Source organism: Schistocerca piceifrons, chromosome 4 (genome assembly GCF_021461385.2).
Source record: "Schistocerca piceifrons isolate TAMUIC-IGC-003096 chromosome 4, iqSchPice1.1, whole genome shotgun sequence".
In the NCBI taxonomy this organism is placed as follows: Eukaryota; Metazoa; Arthropoda; class Insecta; order Orthoptera; family Acrididae; genus Schistocerca; species Schistocerca piceifrons.
In genome coordinates, this window is record NC_060141.1 from 30,423,588 (window position 1) to 30,445,265 (window position 21,678).

Here is a 21,678-nt window from a genome sequence, read left to right on the forward strand (position 1 = left end):
TAGATATAGTTCCTGCAAGATAGTATGGGCAGAGGCTGTACTTGACAATTGAACTAAACTATTAATTGGAGTGTTTTACTGACTTCTGACTCAGAAGATATAGTTGCCAAACAGTTCAAAGAAAACTTGAGTCTCATTTCAAATAGGTATCCCACTCATACAATTATAGCTGGTGGTGACTTCAATCTATCCTCAATATCCTGTAAAAAATTATGTTTAAAGCCGGCAGCAGGCGTAAAACGTCTTCTGAAATTGTACTGAATGCTTTCTCAGAAAATTATTTTGAACAATTATTTCATGGGTCCACTCAAAGTGTAAATGGTTGCGAAAGCATACTTGACCTCTTAGCAACAAATAATCCTGGACAAATAGTGAGTATTGTGGTGAATGCAGGGATTAGCAACCACAAGGAAGTTGCTTCTAGGCTGAATACCGTAACACCTACAACCATCAAAAAGAAACGCAAAGTATATCTGTTTAAAAAAAAACTGATAAAAATGTTCTTAATGCCTTTTTAAGAGACTGTCATCACTCCTTCCGATCTGATCATGTAAGCTTAGAAAAGGTGTGGAATGATTTCAAAGAGATAGTATCGACAGCAATTGAGAGATATATACCACATAAATTAGTAAGTGATGGTACTGATCCCCCATGGTACACAAAACGGGTCAGATCACTGTTGCAGAAGCACCAAAAAAAGCATGCCAAATTTAAAAGAATACAAAATCCCCAAGATTGGCAAACTTTTGCAGAAGTTCAAAATATAGCGCGTACTTCAATGCGAGATGCTTGTAATAATTTCCACAATGAAATTCTGTCTCGAAATCTGGCAGGAAACCCAAAGAGATTCTGGTCATACATAAAGCACACCAGTGGCAAGACACAATCAATACCTTCAATGCGCGATAACAACGGTGGAGTCACTGATGACAGTGCCACTAAAGCAGAGTTATTAAACATGGTTTCCTGAAACTCCTTCACCAAGGAAGACAAAGTAAATATTCCTGAATTCCAATCAAGAACAACTGCCAAGATGAGAAACATAGAAGTAGATGTCCTCGGTGTAACAAAGCAGCTTAAATCACTTAATAAATCCAAGACCTCCAGTCCAGATCGTATATCAATCAGCTTCCTCTCAGAGTACGCTGATAAAATAGCTCCATATTTAGTAATTATATACTACCGCTCCCACACAGAAAGATCTGTACCTAAAGACTGGAAAATGTCTCAAGTCACATCAACACCCAAAAAGAGAAGTAGGAGTAATCTGCTGAATTACAGGCCCATATCACTAACGTCGATTTGCAGTAGGGTTTTGGAACATACACTGTATTTGAACATTATGAAGTACCTTGAAGAAAACAATTTATTGACACATAGTCAGCACAGATTCAGAAAATATCGTTCTTGCAAAACACAACTAGCTCTTTATACACATGAAGTACTGAGTGCTATCGTCAGGGGATGTCAAATTGATTCCATATTCTTAGATTTCCAGAATGCTTTCAACACCGTTCCTCACAAGTGCCTTCTAACCAAACTGCGTACCTATGGAATATCGCCTCAGTTGTGCGACTGGTTTCGTGATTTCATGTCAGAAAGGTCACAGTTCATAGTAATAGACAGAAAGTCATCGAGTAAAACAGAAGTAATATCTGGCGTTCCCTAAGGAAGTGTTATAGGCTCTCTATTGTTCCTGACTATAGTAATGACATAGGAGACAATTTGAGTAGCTGTCTTAGATTGTTTGCAGGTGATGCTGTCATTTACCATCTTGTAAAGTCACCAGATGACCAAAACGAATTGCAAAATGATTTAGATAAGATATCTGTATGGTGCGAAAAGTGGCAATTCACCCTGAATAAAAAAAAGAGTAAAGTTATTCACATGAGTACTAAAAGAAATCCGCTAAATTTCGATTACATGATAAGTCACACAAATCTGAAGGCTGTAAATTCAACTAAATACTTAAGAATTACAATTACCACAATTACAAATAACCTAAATTGGAACAGTCACATAGATAATGTTGTGGGCAGAGCAAACCAAAGACTGCAATTCATTGGCAGAACACTCAGAAGGTGCAACAGGTCTACTAAAGAGATTGCTTACACCACACTGGTCCGCTCTATTCTGGTGTATTGCTGTGAGGTGTGGGATCGACATCAGGTGGAACTGATGGATGACATCGAAAAAGTACAAAGAAGGACAGCTCATTTTGTATTATCGTGAAATAGGGGAGATAATGCCACAGACATGATACCTGAATTGGAGTGGCAATCATTAAAACAAAGGTGTTTTTCATTGCGATGGGATCTTCTCATGAAATTTCAATCACCAGTTTTCTCCTACGATTGTGAAAACATTCTGTTGGAACCCACCTACATAGGGAGAAATGATTATCACAATAAAATAATAGAAACCATGGCCCGCACAGAAAAATTTAATTGCTCGTTTTTCCCACGCAGCGTTCGAGAGTGGATCAGTAGAGACAGTTTGAAGGTGGTGCATTGAAAATGCCAGGCACTTTATTGTGAATAGCAGAGTAATCACGTAGATGTAGATGTAGAACCAGGGTCCTCCCAGATCCAAGTCCAGTGTGCTAGCCACTGCACCACCTTACTCAGTCATGAAGGGCTACGGGTATGGTTATCTGGTCTGATGGGGCACAATTCAAACTGAACAGTACTGTAAACTGCCACACCTGCATGTACTGGGCTCCTGAAAATCCTCACTTTAATGTTAATCTACTGGATGTTAATCTGTAGTGTGGTCTGTCAACACATGGTTTGATTGGCCCATTCTTCTCTGAAGGTACTGTAACTGCAGAGGTGTTTTTTCATGTGTTGGGAACATCAGTGTTATGTGCCATCTCAGAGGTGTTTGAAAATGAAAGATTTTTCCTTCAACAAGATGGTGCTCCGCCTCACTACCTCAGAGATCATAGGGCCTACTTGAATGAAAATCTACCTGGACGATGGATGGGTCAAAGAGGAGCTGTTGAGTACTCACCATGGTCTCCAGACCTTCCACCTCTTGACTTCTACCTATTGGGGGGGGGGGGGGGGGGGGAGGGAGGGGGACATTGAAAAGTTTATTAATGAATCACCTTGAAGAATATGGCTTATTGATACATAACCAACATGGACTCTGAAAATATCATTCTTGTGCAAAACAGCTAGCTCTTTATTCCCATGAAGTAATGAGTGCAGTTGATTAGGGATCTCAGATCGATTCCATATTCCTAGATTTCCAGAAGGCTTTTGATACCATTCCTCACAAGCGACTATTAATCAAATTGCGTGCATAAGGAGTATCATCTCAGTTGTGTGACTGGATTTGTGATTTCCTCTCAGAGAGGTCACAGTTCGTAGTGATAGATGGTAAATCATCGAGTAGAACAGAAGGGATATCTGGCGTTCCACAAGGTAGCGTCATAGGCCCTCTGCTGTTTCTGATTTACGTAAATGATCTGGGTGATAATCTGAGCAGCCCCCTTAGATTTTTTGCAGATGACGCTGTAATTTACCATCTAGTAAAATCATCAGACAATCAATTCCAATTACAAAATGATCTAGAGAGAATTTCTGAATGGTGTGAAAAGTGGCAATTGGCACTAAACCAAGAAAAGTGCGAGGTCATCCACATGGGTACTAAAAGAAATCTTATAAATTTTGGGTATACGTTAAATTGCACAAATCTAAGAGCTGTCAGTTCAACTAAATACCTAGGAATTACAATTATGAGCAACTTTAATTGGAAAGACCACATAGATAATATTGTAGGGAAGGCGAAACAAAGACTGCGCTTTGTTGGCAGAACACTTAGAAGATGCGACAAACCCACTAAAGAGTCAGCCTGCGTTACACTTGTCTGTCCTCTGCTGGAATATTGCTGTATAGTGTGGGATCCTTACCAGGTAGGACTGATCATAGTTTGGTCAACAGTTCAGCAGCATCAACATTGCTTGATTTCATTTCTCCGGTTCCCATGCCATTACAGACAACCCAGTGGAAAAGAAATACTTCATCCAACATACAAAACCCCAGAGTTAACATTTCGGCAAGTCAGGCACTTTTCACTCTTAGTAAAAATTATACTTTAGTGAGAATGATCAGTTAAATTACAGAGAAACAAAAAAACATGTTTACGAAAATTAAGCCTACTTGCAACTGTATGTAAACAAAGCTGCGATGTGCAAAGTTTTTAGACACAACAAATTAAAATTTATGCTGGATTTTGCAAATAAGAATTAAAACAATGAAGGGATGTGCTGTACTTAACTTACTGGAAAGAAAAAAGAACAATTAAATGAGATTCTTTAAGTTTACTGTACCAAAATGTAAACAAAAATATGACTATAACCCTACTTTATGATCTTTTCGCATTTTCTGGAATAATACGCCAAGAAAAGTGAAACCTGTGATGGTGAGCTCAAAGAACACACCAATACACATATTTAATTAGTTATCAGTATTAAACTGAGTTTTATTTCAGACTAAATCATGTATTTGTATGAGGGCACCAAAATCGCATGTCTCGCCTGGTTCAGGGCTACCAACCACAATGCTGTTAAATGTCAAGCATCCCTTTTCAAATTTTAGTTAGTGATGGAAACATCACTTCATCATATATAATTGTGTATGTGAGTGTGTTTTTGGGTATGTGTATTTGCACTCTAGCTCATTGCATTGTTCTGAAAGATACTGCCTAACAATAGCTCAACGCTTCTACTATTCAGTGAGTTGTCTTCTCTACCCCTAAATTGTTTACATCATCATATATCTATAAAGTAGTGGTTTCACCACTAATTCATACTTGAAAACGAATGTTTGATATCCAAAAATGGTCATTTAAAAAATTTTGATTTTGCAAAAGACACTAAGTGTTATTTATATATTTTTCACTTGGTGTTACTCCATGTCACCATGGCAGATGTTACCAATATTGTTTCATAGTTACTGTGTTTACTATTGGAAATACATATGCTTCTAAATGTTCATTTTTTGTTATTGTTGTGTTTCAGCTGGGATGAAACACACTTTGGAAAAATGGGAAGCTGGTACATTAATAGGACATTTTTCTTTGATGTGCATCCCCCACTTGGAAAGGTATGTCAAAATGATTATTTTCTTTAAATTAAAAGACATGCCAATTTTAAAATTTGGGCTGTCTGCATTGAACCAGTCAGAAGACTGGTGACTCGAAAAGAAAAATTGTCATGGTTAAAGTGATGGTTTATGCTACAAAAGACAGGGATGGCTAATAGACTGTAAAAGTGTACTGCTCTGCACTAGATATTTTATTTAAAAGAAATAATTTTAACTATTAAAATTAAGACATTATAGTGTAACTGGAGCTTTCATTCTGAAAATGTGATATCACTGCTAAAGTGTCTTCATAGTGAATGACTAACCTATAAAAGAAGGCATGAGGAATTTGAAAACTGTAGCAGTAAGACAGGTAAATTTGCTCTTAATTACTGAAATGCTCTATGTCGTATATCAGTGAGCTATGCCAAGAATTTTTCAGTCGCTTTTGTTTACTGATTTTTGTTTACCTTAATGTTTGGCAGTCCACTGGCAAAATGACAATGAAGTTGTTTCATAGATGCAGACACCATCACCAGTCAATTTTTACTGCACTAGTGGAAATCTCATTCTGGCAAAACTGACGTCTATGAAATGACATCCACTTCCTCTTGAGAGATGTATATACTGTATTTTGTATTTACAATTCAGAACACTTCAGTTACATATCATTTACAAGCATGCCACAACCTGCAGAAAGACTGTGCTTGCAGATATCTTGCAGATATCCTGTACCCATCCAAACCCAAGCAGATGCACAAAATAAATGACAATTCCATGCATAATATGTGGGTCACAACTAAGTAACTAACTTGAAAACACTTGTACTATTAGAATGTAACAATATATCAATTCCATCCTGGATTTTCCATTGTTTGATTTACACTATTAGAGAAAGACATAGGGTAACACATATCACTTTCCCCATGTGATATGTTACGCCACAATATCTTGGACTACAGAAATTATACAGCTGTTGAAAATATGGGCATAATAAACCATTTTTTGTTCCTGAAACCATTTATGCTGCTATACTATATTTTTAAATTATTTTTTTTATTTTTTGTATGTCATGTTTGGCCAGTATCAAGTATTTTACTATTTTCAATACATAGAAGAACAATATAAATGAATTTTGGTGAATGGACCTTAAAATAAACTTAAAAAACAGCCTAATCAAACAATACCACATAATATATGTTAAAAACCAATTAAGTTCAATTGACTAACCATTACTCACAAAAGTGTGCAATCAGGTATGTCAAATCATCATGTAGTATACGATCTGTTAAAACTCCATTTCATTTAATAATTTTGTCATTGGCTACAGAAGAATCATTATTTGTTCACCTTACATTTAAAAAAAAATATAGTAATACAAGTGGACTTTTAGGCACGTAGTGAATGAAATGGAAAAATATGAAGTGAAGGACTACTCTTCAGGGTTGTTAGGTTGGTTGGAGGCAGTCTCATCACCCCTAGGGGTAGGGCAGTAGGTGGGAAATGGATGACATGTAAAAATAATTTAAATAATTCAGTATTAATGTTGAATCCATAGTTTTGAGGACTACTAGTCCTATATCCCAGACAGATTTTTTTTTGAATGCCCACCAGAACTCTTGGAGGTCAACCCCATCAGGCATTGATATTATGGCAGATGCCATGGCTGCAAAGGGTGCTGTGAGAGTGACAGGGTGAATTGCTGGTGAGACCAGCTCCAGGAAGTGGCTCACATAGAAGAACATTGTAACACATAAACATGGACATTGTTGCACTGTTTAAACTTTATGTCAGCTACTGAATCACTGCATAGTGTACCTTGGACTGGCATACATTGTTGGACTTAGAGTTTAGTTGCCTTAACAGTGTTTATGCAAGTTTCGTTAACATCTACCATCTTTAGGTAATAGATTTACACTGAACTTTCTTGTGGACTTGTTTCAGCTGAACTTGGGACAATACATTTCATATCAAGCAATAAAGGGGTTAAATAACAACACAAAAGCTAGAGCAATTGGTGGCAGTATCAGTGGCATGTCAGTCCACGTTTGCTTGAGCAGTACTCTGTTGATTCATGTGTGTAAGTGATTTTGGGTGTAGTGATGGAAAAGGAGTATTCCACATTGCAGCAAATTATTGATTGCTTTTATTAAACTGAAGAAAAGAACATTAATTTATATTTATTAGATGGAAAGAATACAGAAATGAGGATATATTTACTGCATTAGAAAAAACAAAACACCTGTACACTCTATACAAAGTAGATGGTTAATTTGTAAAATGTTATAGTGACACTGTTTTCACAGCAAAGGCTCTCATACACTATGACACTCTGTTTTCACAGCAAAGGCTCTCATACACTATCAGTGGCTAGTGACAAAACATTTTCTAAGTCTGTGTGCAAGAATATGAGTATGCCTTGACACATTTGGAAGTGTTCAAGCCATTCCAAGTCTCCAAAATGTTGGAACAGAATAATCTTCCATGAGTGACCACTTTGTACACTTTTTACTGTAACACGTGTAATTAAGAAAAAGTAATTTTGAATCAATTAAGTAGTGTGGGTAAGAATATTTCCAAAGTACTGAACCTCACTTCATAGTGGAGATGAAATCAGAAAGTTAATTTACTGACACCAGCTGATGCTTGGATGTTTTACTGGACTAGAAAAAGCGATTCAGGTGTAATGTGTAAATAAATAATAAATTATCACCACTTGGTAATTTATGTTACCTTTCCAAGGCGTACAGTTGAGAACATCATACTACTCTGGTAGAAAAACTTAAGTATTATGGAATTGATGGCTTTAAACACAACTGGTTTGAATCATAGCTAATAAACAGAAAGCAAAAAATCATACTTAGTAATCCAATGTTGAGAGGAAAGAACATTTTAGTGACTAGGGAGAAATAACGGAAGGAATCCCAGAAGGTTCAATTTTGGGTCCATTCCTATTCCTTATGCATGTGTATGACCATCCTTAATTCATCAAGCAGAATTGGTATTTTTTGCAAATGATACTAGTGTTGTAATATATCCCACTAGAGAGAGAGAGGAACAGAAGAGATTGTAAATGATGTTTTTCCAAAGAATTATTAAGTGCTTCCTTGAAAATGGACTCTCCCTTAATTTTGAGAGAACACACTGTATTCAGTTCTGTACAATAAATAGAGTCATGCCAACAGTTGCTGTAGCATGGCTTATGGAATAATTTTCTGGAGTTACTAATCATTGAGGAACAAAGTACTGAGCGTACAGAAGTGAGCAGTAAGAATAATAACACCCTCAGTTATCATGTAGGCACCTCTTCAAGGAGTTAGGCATTTTAACTGCACCAATACAATACATATATATTTACTAATGAAATTCATGATAAATAATCCATCACAATTTTAGAAGACGAGTGATGTCCATACCTACAACACTACAGGGAAAAAAAGACTTTTATTACCCATTTTTAAAGCTGTCAGTGGCTCAGAAACAAGCTCAACTTGCAGCAACAAAATTTTTTGATCTTTTGCCAATACCATAAAATGTCTGGCAGGTAGTACAGGAAAGCAGGTTCTGAACCTAACCTAAAATCACTTTTCCTAGACAACTCCTTCCATTCCACAGACGAATTTTTAGTGAAAAACTGGTAGCATAGGGAAAAAAGAAAAAAAATCCTTGTGTAGTTGCATGATTAAGACTGAAAAAATAATATGTTTATTAATGTCAATACTAATTGTGTATACATATCCTGTAATCTGACTCATTCCACATGGTATTGATAAAAAATCATTCAGATTATCTATGGAACCTGTAACTAACTAACTAACTGCCACTGAAAAAGAATTTTCAAAATTCGGTTTTCATCTTCTAGAAGTTCTGTGTAAATGTAATGTGTAGGAAATTTCTTTATGATGATACAATGCCGTATGTGAAGAAGATGCTGACCTAGTTGAAGGGACTGTCTTATCATGAAAGTGAGAGGATGAGACAATTTGATAACATGGGATTGTTTGCTATTAACAAGATCGGACTCTTAAGTGTTAAAGATTAGTGAGTTCTAGCAAGCAAATTTCTAAACCACTGAACTGGAAATCCTTAGTACCATAGAAAGAAAAAAGAAAGAAAAAACTGGACAATGGCTGGTTTGTGGGTGATACCATGAGTCTTTGAAGTCAATCTACTGTCCATTCACCTGGCTGTGTGTCCCACCAACCTTCCATTTAATATTCATCATAGACATATTTTTGATCTGCTTGTTTACCTATTTACTAAAATGTAGAGTTTCATGGCCGGAAATATCATGTCCATTATAATTATACGGGCTGTTGTGCCGTGGTCGGTTGATGAATTCCGTGTCGATTGCCAACGTTTCGTCTCCAACTGCGGGAGACATCTTCAAGGGGGTCCGTAGCTCGATGGAAGGTTCAACACACCCACTGGCCAGTGGGAATCGACACGGAATTCATCAACCGACCAAGGCATAACAGCCCGGATGATTATAATGTTTACCTATTTCTCATGCTATCCCAGTACTCATAATGTGCTACAGGACTGAAACTCAACCTTCACTTGGCATCAGGTAGTATATGTCTTCTTAATATAGGAGAAATTACATACTTTAGCATAGAAGTGGTGTTGTGGGGCAGCATGTTTTACTGTTCTTTCAGTGGAAGTTCATCCATATGACAAGACCCTGTAAATTACTGATGTGGTCAACAGTAAAATAGCCTTAGCAAAGTTACATGCAATTTGCAATCGTCTTGTCCACATTTCAGTTTGTCATGGCAGAAAAATAAACTCTCTTTCACTACTGTGAGGGACTGAGGAAGTTACTATGAAAATTAAAAGTTTACTGATTGTAATAAGCTGTACTTCCCCATGAACCATGGACCTTGCCGTTGGTGGGGAGGCTTGCGTGCCTCAGCAATACAGATGACCGTACCATAGGTACAACCACAAGGGAGGGGTATCTGTTGAGAGGCCAGACAAACGTGTGGTTCCTGAAGAGGGGCAGCAGCCTTTTCAGTAGTTGCAGGGGCAACAGTCTGGATGATTGACTGACCTGTCCTTGCAACATTAACCAAAACGGCCTTGCTGTGCTGGTACTGCGAATGGCTGAAAGCAAGGGGAAACTACGGCCATAATTTTTCCCGAGGGCATGCAGCTTTACTGTATGGATAAATGATGATGGCGTCCTCTTGGGTAAAATATTCTGGAGGTAAAATAGTCCCCCATTCGGATCTCTGGGCGGGGACTACTCAGGAGGACATTGGTATCAGGAAAAAGAAAACTGGCGTTCTACGGATCGGAGCGTGGAACGTCAGATCCCTTAACTGGGCAGGTAGATTAGAAAGTTTAAAAAGGAAAATGGATAGGTTAAAGTTAGATATAGTGGGAATTAATGAAGTTCGGGGGCAGGAGGAACAAGACTTTTGGTCAGGCGAATACAGGGTTATAAACACAAAATCAAATTGGGGTAATGCAGGAGTAGGTATAATAATGAATAAAAAAATAGGTTTGCAGGTAAGCTACTACAAACAGCATAGTGAACGCATTATTATGGCCAAGATAGACACGAAGCCCACGCCTACTACAGTAGTAGAAGTTTATATGCCAACTAGCTCTGCAGATGATGAAGAAATTGAAGAAATGTATGATGAGATAAAAGAAATTATTCAGGTTGCGAAAGGAGATGAAAATTTAACAGTCATGGGTGACTGGAAGTCGAGAGTGGAAAAAGGGAGAGAAGGAAACATAGTAGGTGAATATGGATTGGGGCTAAGAAATGAAAGAGGAAGTTGCCTGGTAGAGTTTTGCACAGAGCATAACTTAATCATAGCTAACACTTGGTTCAAGAATCATGAAAGAAGGTTGTATACATGGAAGAATCCTGGAAATACTAGAAGGTATCAGATAGATTATATAATGGTAAGACAGAGATTTAGGAACCAGGTTTTAAATTGTAAGACATTTCCAGGGGCAGATGTGGACTCTGACCACAATCTATTGGTTATGAACTGTAGATTAAAACTGAAGAAACTGCAAAAAGGTGGGAATTTGAGGAGATGGGACCTGGATAAACTGAAAGAACCAGAGGTTGTACAGAGTTTCAGGGAGAGCATAAGGGAACAATTGACAGGAGTGGGGGAAGGAAGTACAGTAGAAGAAGAATGGGTAGCTCTCAGGCATGAAGTAGTGAAGGTAGCAGAGGATCAAGTAGGTAAAAAGTCGAGGGCTAGTAGAACTCCTTGGGTAACAGAAGAAATATTGAATTTAATTGATGAAAGGGGAAAATATAAAAATGCAGTAAATGAAGCAGGCAAAAAGGAATACAGACATCTCAAAAATGAGATCGACAGGAAGTACAAAATGGCTAAGCAGGGATGGCTAGAGGACAAATGTAAGGATGTAGAGGTTTATCTCACTAGGGGTAAGATAGATACTGCCTACAGGAAAATTAAAGAGACCTTTGGAGAAAAGAGAACCACTTGTATGAATATCAAGAGCTCAGATGGAAACCCAGTTCTAAACAAAGAAGGGAAAGAATGAGTATATAGAGGGTCTATACAAGGGCGATGTACTTGAGGACAATATTGTGGAAATGGAAGAGGATGTAGATGAAGATGAAATGGGAGATACGATACTGCGTGAAGAGTTTGACAGAGCACGGAAAGACCTGAGTCGAAACAAGGCCCCGGGAGTAGACAACATTCCATTAGAACTACTGACAGCCTTGGGAGAGCCAGTCCTGACAAAACTCTACTATCTGGTGAGCAAGATGTATGAGACAGGCGAAATAACCTCAGGCTTCATGAAGAATATAATAATTCCAATCCCAAAGAAAGCAGGTGTTGACAGACGTGAAAATTACTGAACTATCAGTTAAATAAGTCACAGCTGCAAGATGCTAACACGAATTCTTTAGAGACGAATGGAAAAACTGGTGGAAGCCGACTTCAGGGAAGATCAGTTTGGATTCCGTAGAAATGTTGGAACACGTGAGGCAATACTGACCTTACAACTTATCTTAGAAGAAAGATTTAGGAAAGGCAAACCTACATTTCTAGCATTTGTAGACTTAGAGAAAGCTTTTGACAATGTTGACTGGAATACTCTCTTTCAAATTCTAAAGGTGGCAGGGGTAAAATACAGGGAGCGAAAGGCTATTTACAATTTGTACAGAAACCAGATGGCAGTTATAAGAGTCGAGGGGCATGAAAGGGAGGCAGTGGTTGGGAAGGGAGTGAGACAGGGTTGTAGCCTCTCCCCGATGTTATTCAATCTGTATATTGAGAAAACAGTAAAGGAAACAAAAGAAAAATTTGGAGTAGGTATTAAAATCCATGGAGAAGAAATAAAACTTTTGAGGTTCGCCGATGACATTGTAATTCTATCAGAGACGGCAAAGGACTTGGAAGAGCTGTAGAACAGAATGGACAGTGTCTTGAAAGGAGGATATAAGATGAACATCAACAAAAGCAAAACGAGGATAATGGAATGTGGTCGAATTAAGTCGGGTGATGCTGAGGGAATTAGATTAGGAAATGATACACTTAAAGTAGTAAAGGAGTTTTGCTATTTGGGGAGCAAAATAACTGATGTTGGTCGAAGTAGAGAAGGTATAAAATGTAGACTGGCAATGGCAAGGAAAGCGTTTCTGAAGAAAAGAAATTTGTTAACATCGAGTATAGATTTAAGTGTCAGGAAGTTGTTTCTGAAAGTATTTGTATGGACTGTAGCCATGTATGGAAGTGAACCGTGGATGATAAATAGTTTGGACAAGAAGAGAATAGAAGCTTTCGAAATGTGGTGCTACAGAAGAATGCTGAAGATTAGATGGGTAGATCACATAACTAATGATGAAGTATTGAATAGAATTGGGGAGAAGAGGAGTATGTGGCACAACTTGACAAAAAGAAGGGACCGGTTAGTAGCACATGTTCTGAGGCATCAAGGGATCACAAATTTAGCATTGGAGGGCAGCGTGGAGGGAGACCAAGAGATGAATACACTAAGCAGATTCAGAAGGGTGTGGGTTGCAGTAAGTACTGGGAGATGAAGGAGCTTGCACAGGATAGGGTAGCATGGAGAGCTGCATCAAACCAGTCTCAGGACTGAAGACCACAACAACAAACAACAATAATAAAATTATAAAATCATCATGTCTGTTTGAACACACAAATCTCCAGACCTATTACACAAATTTTCATGGTGTTTTCACTGGTAACTCGAGTGTAGCATGGGGCAACAACATGTTTTATTTCATCAGAATCAGATCACGGGAAAAACATTATGATTTAAAGTTTTATCTAAAATTACCACATCTGTCTATTTGAACATGCTAATCTCCAAAACTATCTACAGATTTTCATTGGGTTTTCACAGTTAACATGAGCATAGCTTGGGCTAAAAAAAAATAAAAAAAAAATAAATAAAAAAAGGTTTTTTATGATCAAAATCAGATCATGGGGAAAAAGATACCATAAATTAAAGTTTTAGGAATGTGCTTAGTTCTGATGTTTACCTTAGTGATATTGTAATACACTAAAGAATGAGTATGGCAATGTTTAGCTTTGTGGCACACCAAAGAACCAGTAGATCACACTGTTAGTTTTTTTTTTTAACCCTGTGGCAGATGTATTTTTGGAAGTGTACATCAGTGACAGAATTAAGTGCTCAATCCTGCCTACACAAATGCAAACTCATAGCGAATTTACTTGGCTCACAGATAAGTATTTACTAATTTTGTTTTGTTTATTGTGTGTTAAGAACTCAACAAAATTGCTTTGCTTTTCTCAATAGGTTTCATTTATATTTGATTTTTTGGCTGGGAAAAATGAATTAATTGAAAAGTGATCCTGTAAGGGTTTCATCTTATATATTGGTTGAGGTACAGAACCCTAAAAAGTGATGGTATGCAAAGGCCCTTCAATTGAGGTACAGAACCCTAAAAAGTGATGGTACGCAAAGGCCCTTTTTTAACCTCTGTTGCGAAACGCGCGCACGCCTGTATGTGTGTGGGGGGAGGGGGGGTGTATGTGTGCACACACTCCACTTGCTGCGCTGGTTTGGAATATGGGTAGTGCACAAAAATCTATGAGACCAAATGTTAAAGTTTAAACAGTCCAAATCAACTGCAACCTTGTTTTCTCAGAGCTTGTATGCAGACAACCATTTGAGGCACATGTTCATGGTAGCTACTAACTGCACAATGTAAACCGTCATGAAACTCTGGCACTGTCTTGTTGGCTGACTGTTACACACACAGTTGACAAAATGACTGAGCCATGAGGTTTCTACAGGTTTGATTATATAGTCTTAGTGCAGGCCAAGAAATGGAGCGACCATTTCTGAACTGCCAGTGCATCTGCCCCCGTGTTCTACAAGTACACTCTTGGCACACTAAATTTATGGTAACTTTCCCAATTGAAATTTCATTGACAGTCTAATTTTTCCTATTGTGAGTCTTTCTGTAGGGGACATTTCATTTAAATTTTGTTTATACACTGCTGGCCACCCAAAATTCAGCATCCTGAAAGAAGCATACAAATCAGGTGAAAACTGCAGCATGTGTTTGTGGAAACGAGAGATGCACACGATTAGCATTTTGGTGGAGGTGCACAAATGTGCTATATAAAGGGTGAACAAATCGTCGTGTGAATGCACTGGAATTGTTCTGTCATTTGGTTGTTTTGCATAAGCAGATTCAGTAGAGAAAAGTGAGTGCCTTTTTAGCATGTTTCGGAGGTCAACTGAGGAAGAATAGTTGCTTATAGGGATTGCAAATTATCCTTCATAGAAGTCGGTGATCGTATTGGACAGAACCCAGCAACTGTGATGTGGATCTGTAATTGCTGGATGCAGATTGGAACAACGGATCAACAGGACCAATTGCCCTCACCTCATTGCACCACTACACGTGATGACAGGCATGTTGTGCACATGGCAGTGGTGGATCACTCTGCCACATCACGAGCTGTATCACAACAATTTTGATCTGTTGTGCAACATGCAGTGTCCACACTTACCATTCACTGTTGTTTGCTGCAGAGAGGACTGTCCACAAGACGTCCATTGCTGCATTTACCACTGAGTTAGTGCTACAGGTGTTTGTGCTGGGAATGGTGTGTTGAACAACAGACATGGGCAACTGAATGGAACAACATTGTGACTTCTGAAATTTTCCCGGCGTATTTCTTCTTCTAATAATTTCCGGGTATGCAGCCGGATCCCGTCGACATTCTGCCACGATATTTCGGCCCAGAGACGTCCGGCCATCATCAGGTGAGTACACAACTACTGAAGAGCCCAGGTGCAGTCGCGGTATTTATGCCAAATCTCGCGCATGTGAAATGTACTGGCATCCTACAGCGCATGCGTCAGGTGTTGACATGCGCAGCATAGCCGAGTTGTACGTGCTGCCCTCGGTGGTGGAAATAAAGGTTCATCTAGTCATTGAGTATCGAATGACACTGTCGATTCCGCTGTGATCGTATAATTTTAATAACAGGATTCCAATTTTTATCCAGCTGAAAGCCGTTGTCACGATTTATAAGATTATTGGCAAGACGTATTTCCACTGATTCCTTGATTACGGAATCCCCAAAAACCGGAAACCGGGGATAAAATTTTTGTTACATTGTATTCCATTGAATGTCCCAAAGAAATACAGTGCTCTGCTACTGCCGATTTTGACGGTTGCTGCAGACGGGTGTATCTTTCATGTTCTATACATCGTTCATGGACAGTTCTTGTTGTCTGGCCAAAGGGGAAAGCACTTGAGTCTGCTGTTTTAAAGCCTATGGTCTTCTGGCGGTACGTAGATGATACTTTTGCTGTATGGCCTCATGGCAGACAGGAACTGGAGAAATTCCTTCATCACTTAAACTCATTACATGAGAACATCAAATTTACGATGGAGATTGAAAAAGAGGGCACTTTACCATTTCTAGACGTGCTAGTACGCCGTAAAAATGATGGGTCATTAGGACATTCTGTGTACAGGAAAGCGACTCACACAGATCTGTATCTCCAGGCGTCAAGCTGCCACCACCCAGCACAAACAGCCGGTGTTCTCAGTACCTTAATACATCGAGCGCATATAATATCGCATGATGAAAACCTCCACGCAGAATTAGAACACTTGGAGAAGGTTTTCAAAGAGAATGGCTACACTTCTCGCCAAATAAGGAAGGCCATGCGCAACTATCATAACAAGAAGCAACGCACTGAGGCCGCAGATGATGACTTTAAATCAACTGCGTTCCTTCCATACGCCGGGAATGTGTCGTCGAAAATAGGCCGATTACTGAAGAAAAATAAAGTCAAGGTTATCTTCCGTCCACCAGCAAAGAACCGGGCTCTGGTTGGATCCGTTAAAGACGATTTACAACTGAAGAAGGCAGGCGTCTACAAAATTCCCTGTGAATGTGGCTCTGCATATATTGGCCAGACGACAAGAACTGTCCATGAACGATGTATAGAACATGAAAGATACACCCGTCTGCGGCAACCGTCAAAATCGGCAGTAGCAGAGCACTGTATTTCTTTGGGACATTCAATGGAATACAATGTAACAAAAATTTTATCCCCGGTTTCCGGTTTTTGGGATTCCGTAATCAAGGAATCAGTGGAAATACGTCTTGCCAATAATCTTATAAATCGTGACAACGGCTTTCAGCTGGATAAAAATTGGAATCCTGTTATTAAAATTATACGATCACAGCGGAATCGACAGTGTCATTCGATACTCAATGACTAGATGAACCTTTATTTCCACCACCGAGGGCAGCACGTACAACTCGGCTATGCTGCGCATGTCAACACCTGACGCATGCGCTGTAGGATGCCAGTACATTTCACATGCGCGAGATTTGGCATAAATACCGCGACTGCACCTGGGCTCTTCAGTAGTTGTGTACTCACCTGATGATGGCCGGACGTCTCTGGGCCGAAATATTGTGGCAGAATGTCGACGGGATCCGGCTGCATACCCGGAAATTATTAGAAGTGGAACAACATTGTTACTACCAACGAATCCTGATTCTGCCTGTGCCACAATGATGGTTGGATTAGAGCCTGGAGACACCATGGTGAGAGACTGTTGAACAGTTGCCTTGTGCATCACCATACTGGGCCTGCATCCAGTACTATGGTTTGGGGTGGTATTGGATTCTGCTCCCGCAACCCCCTAGTACACATTACCAGTAGGCTAACCAGCCAGCATTACATCTACAAAGTGTTGGAGCCTGTTGTCCTCCCATACCTTCGGAGCTTGCTGATGGCTGCATTGCAACACAATAATGCATGACCACCTATAGCACACATCAGATTGCATTGCTGCCTTGGCCTCCCCGTTCTTCAGATCTCTTGCCTATCAAAAATGTCTGGTCAATGATTGTGGAACGACTGGCCCAGAACATGCCACACACTGCTACACCGGATCAGCTATGGCAATATGTGCAAGCAGCATGCACTGCTACACCCCAACATCACATCCAGAGCCTCTTCGATTTAATGCTGAACGTGTAGCAGCAGCTATAGCCAGTTATGATGACTACACTCAGTAGTGATTTTATCATCTTCCTCACTTCACATAGAGCCATATTTTCAATCACATGATCATTGTACAATGTGCTATCTCCCAAATCAATTTGGATGTGGTATCTCCAGTCCTTCTTGTTGCTGCATTTCGGATGGCCAACTGTGTATATCATAATAAATGTAGTTGGTATGGTGTTTTAAATGAAACTTCATGTGGTCTTTATCCTCTGAGCTGTCCATTCTGTCTTTGCTGTAGCCATTTAAATTACATTAATCCTTTTGAAATTGGTACATCAGACTCATTTTCTAGACAGAATATGGTGCTGTAACCTCTGTATTCTAACTTATATGTAAAGTTGTTAAAAGTAATTTTACAGGACACTTCTGTATAATATAAACACAGAAAACTGCTACCGGTCACTTTTTTAAAATGGTTATTTATTCCATAAACCAGTCTTTGATCCTGAAGATGAGCCTGAATTGGTTTGAAAGGTTCATGGAATAAATAACTGTTTCAAAAAAGTGACTGGTTGCAGTTTTTTTTTGTATTTATATTAAATAAACAGTCACAGGTTCTTAAACATCTGTAATGGATAAGCCCAGTGTACTGCTGTACAACTTTCATACCAAAATACACATACTATTAAGAAGTTAACTCTGTATCTTGAAATTCACGTGGGTGTAAAACTTCATAAAAATTGATTTTTGGAGAAACTATTTATCTGGTGATGTTCAAATTCTAGATTCATTACTTTTACATGTTTATACACAATTTTATTATCAATTTACGTGTGTTTTGATGTTGTGGTCTTCAATCCAGAGACAGCGCTCCATGCTTCTCTATCCTGTGCAAGCCTCTTCATCTCCGAATAAGTACTGCAATCCTTCTGAATCTGCTTAGTGTTTTTAACTCTTGGTCTCTCTCTCTGTGATTTTTACCCTCCACACTTGCCTCCAATACTAAATTGGTGATCCATTGATGCTTCAGAATGTGTCCTCCCAACTGATCCCTCCTCCTAGACACGTTGTGCCACAATTTCCTCTTTTCCCCAAATCTATTCATTACCTCCTCATCAGTTACGTGATCTACCCACCTAATCTTCAGCATTCTTTTGTAGCACCACATTTCAAAAGCTTCTATTCTCTTCTTGTCTACGCTGTTTATCATCCATGTTTCACTTTCATACATGGCTACACTCCATACAAATACATCCATAAAAGACTTCCTGACACTTAAATCTATACTCGATGTTAACAAATTTCTCTTCTTCAGAAACGCTTTCCTTGCCATTGCCAGTCTCCATTTTATAGTCTCTCTCTGACTGTCATCAGTTATTTTTCTCCCCAAATAGCAGAACTGATTTACTACTTTCAGTGTCTCATTTACTAATCTAATTCCTTCAGCATCACCTGATTTAATTTGACTACATTCCATTATCCTCATTTTGTTTGTGTTGATGTTCATCTGATATCCTCCTTTCAAGGCACTGTCCATTGCATTCAGCTGCTCTTCCAGGTCCTTTGCTGTCTCAGACAGAATTACGATGTCATCAGCAAACCTCAAAGTTTTTATTTCTTCTCCATGGATTTTAATTCTTACTAAACTTTTTTCTTTTGTTTCCTTTATTGATTGCTCAATATACAGATTGAATAACATCGGGGAGAGGCTACAACCCTGTCTCACTCCCTTCCCAACCACTGCCTCCCTTTCATGCCCCTCGACTCTTATAACTGCCATCTGGTTTCTGTACAAATTGTAAATAGCCTTTCGCTCCCTGTATTTTACACCTGCCACCTTTAGAATTTGAAAGAGAGTATTCCAGTCAACGTTGTCAAAAGCTTTCTCTAAGTCTACAAATGCTAGAAATGTAGGTTTGCCTTTCCTAAATCTTTCTTCTAAGATAAGTTGTAAGGTCAGTATTGCCTCACGTGTTCGAACATTTCTGCAGAATCCAAGCTGATCTTCCCAGAGGTCAGCTTCTACCATTTTTTCCATTCGTTTGTAAACGATTCATGTCAGTATTTTGCACCCATGACTTATTAAACTGATAGTTCGGTAATTTTCACAGAAGTTGCAAGGCATTTTGCCAGTTTCATACATCTTGCTCACCAGATGGAATGTTGTCTACTCCTGGGGCCTTGTTTTGACTTAGGTCTTTCAGTGCTCTCTCAAATTCTTCTTGTAGTATCATATCTCTCCTTTCATCCTCATCTACATCCTCTACCATTTCCATAATATTGCCCTCAAGTACATTGCTATTGTATATATCCTCTATGTACTCCTTCCACCTTTCTGCTTTCCCTTTCTTGCTTAGGACTGGTTTCCCATCTGTGCTCTTGAGATCCATTTGTCCTCTAGCCATCCCTGATTAGCCATTTTACACTTTCTATCGATCTCATTTTTTAGACATTTGTATTCCCTTTCACCTGCTTCATTCGCTGCATTTTTATATTTTCTCCTTTCACCAATTAAATTCGGTTTCTCTTCTGTTACCCAAAGATTTCTGCTAGCCCTCATTTTTTTTCCTACTTCATCCTCTTCTGCCTTCACTATTTCATCTCTCAAAGCTACCCATTCTTCTTCTACTGCATTTCTTTCCCCTGATCTTGTCAACAGTTACCTAATGATCTCTCTGAAATTCTCTACAAAAACTGGTTCTTTCAGTTTGTCCAGGTCACATCGCCTTAAATTCCTGCCTTTTTTACAGTTTCTTCAGTTTTAATCTGCAGTTCATAACCAATAAATTGTGGTCAGAGTCCACATCTGCCCCCTGTAACTGTCTTACAATTTAAAACCTGATTCCTAAATCTCTGTCTTACCATCATATAATCCATCTGGAACCTTCCAGTGTCTCCATGCCTCTTCCATGCATACAATCTTCTTTCATGATTCTTAAACGAAGTGTTAGTTATGATTAAGTTATGCTCTGTGCAAAATTCTACCAGGTGGCTTCCTCTTTCATTCCTTTCCCCCAGTCCATATTCACATACTATGTTTCCTTCTCCCTTTTCCTACAGTTGTATTCCAGTCCCCCATGGCCATTAAATTTTCATCTCTCTTAACTATCTGAATAATTTCATCATACTTTTCTTCAACTTCTTCATCATCTGCAGAGCTAGTTGGCATATAAACTTGTGCTACTGTGGTAGGTGTGGGCTTCATGTCTATTTTGACTACAATAATGTGTTTACTATGCTGTTTGTAGTAGCTTATCACATTCCTATTTTTTTTTACTCCTTCTCATGGATTACCGTAATTTGATTTTGCATTTATAACCCTGTATTTCCCTGACCAGAAGTCTTGTTCCTCCTGCCACTGAACTTCACTAATTCCCACTATATCTAACTTTAACCTATCCATTTCCATTTTTTAAATTTTCTAGCCTACCTGCTGGATTAAGGGAAATTCCACGCTCCGATCCATAGAACGCCAGTTTTGTTTCTCCTGATAACGACATCCTCCTGAGAAATTTTCTCCCAGAGATCCGAATGGGGGACTATTTTACCTCCATAATATTTTGACCAAGAGGACGTCATCATTTAACCTTACAGTAAAGCTGCATGCTCTTGGGAAAAATTATGGCTGTAGTTTCCTCTTGCTTTCAGCCATTCACAGTACCAGCACAGCAAGGCCAGTTTGGTTGTTGTTACAAGCACAGATCAGTCAATCATCTAGACTGTTTCCCCTGCAACCACTGAAAAGGCTGCTGCCCCTCTTCAGGAACCACACAGTTGTCTGGCCTCTCAACCCCTCCGTTCTGGTTGCACCTACAGTACAGCTATCTTTATTGTTGAGGCACGCAAGCCTTCCCACCAATGGCAACTTCCATGGTTCATGGAGTTACATGATTATAAAAATATTAAAATTTTACATATGCAATTGCATAATGTTATGACTGCCACACAAACAAGGCTTGGCCTTGGAACAGAGGGGCAGTCCCTATCTCTCTCATTCTTTTTTAACTCACAGCTGTCACTAGCTGTCAAAAGCACTTACTACCCCACAGTGTCCTTATTGGCCACTGAGCTCACTATTTGGTCTCACTGCCATACC

General features: G+C 39.0%; 1 protein-coding gene across 4 annotated transcripts in view; it reads left to right on the plus strand.

The window, feature by feature from the left end:
- LOC124794650 (protein O-mannosyl-transferase 2) overlaps positions 1 to 21,678 on the plus strand; it is a 194,383-nt gene that overhangs the window by 62,338 nt on the left and 110,367 nt on the right. For all 4 annotated transcript variants that reach the window (XM_047258175.1, XM_047258174.1, XM_047258173.1 and 1 more), the window contains one exon: positions 5,027 to 5,111. In XM_047258175.1, coding sequence (XP_047114131.1) covers positions 5,027 to 5,111 — 85 coding nt within the window. The remainder of the gene's footprint in view (positions 1 to 5,026; positions 5,112 to 21,678) is intronic.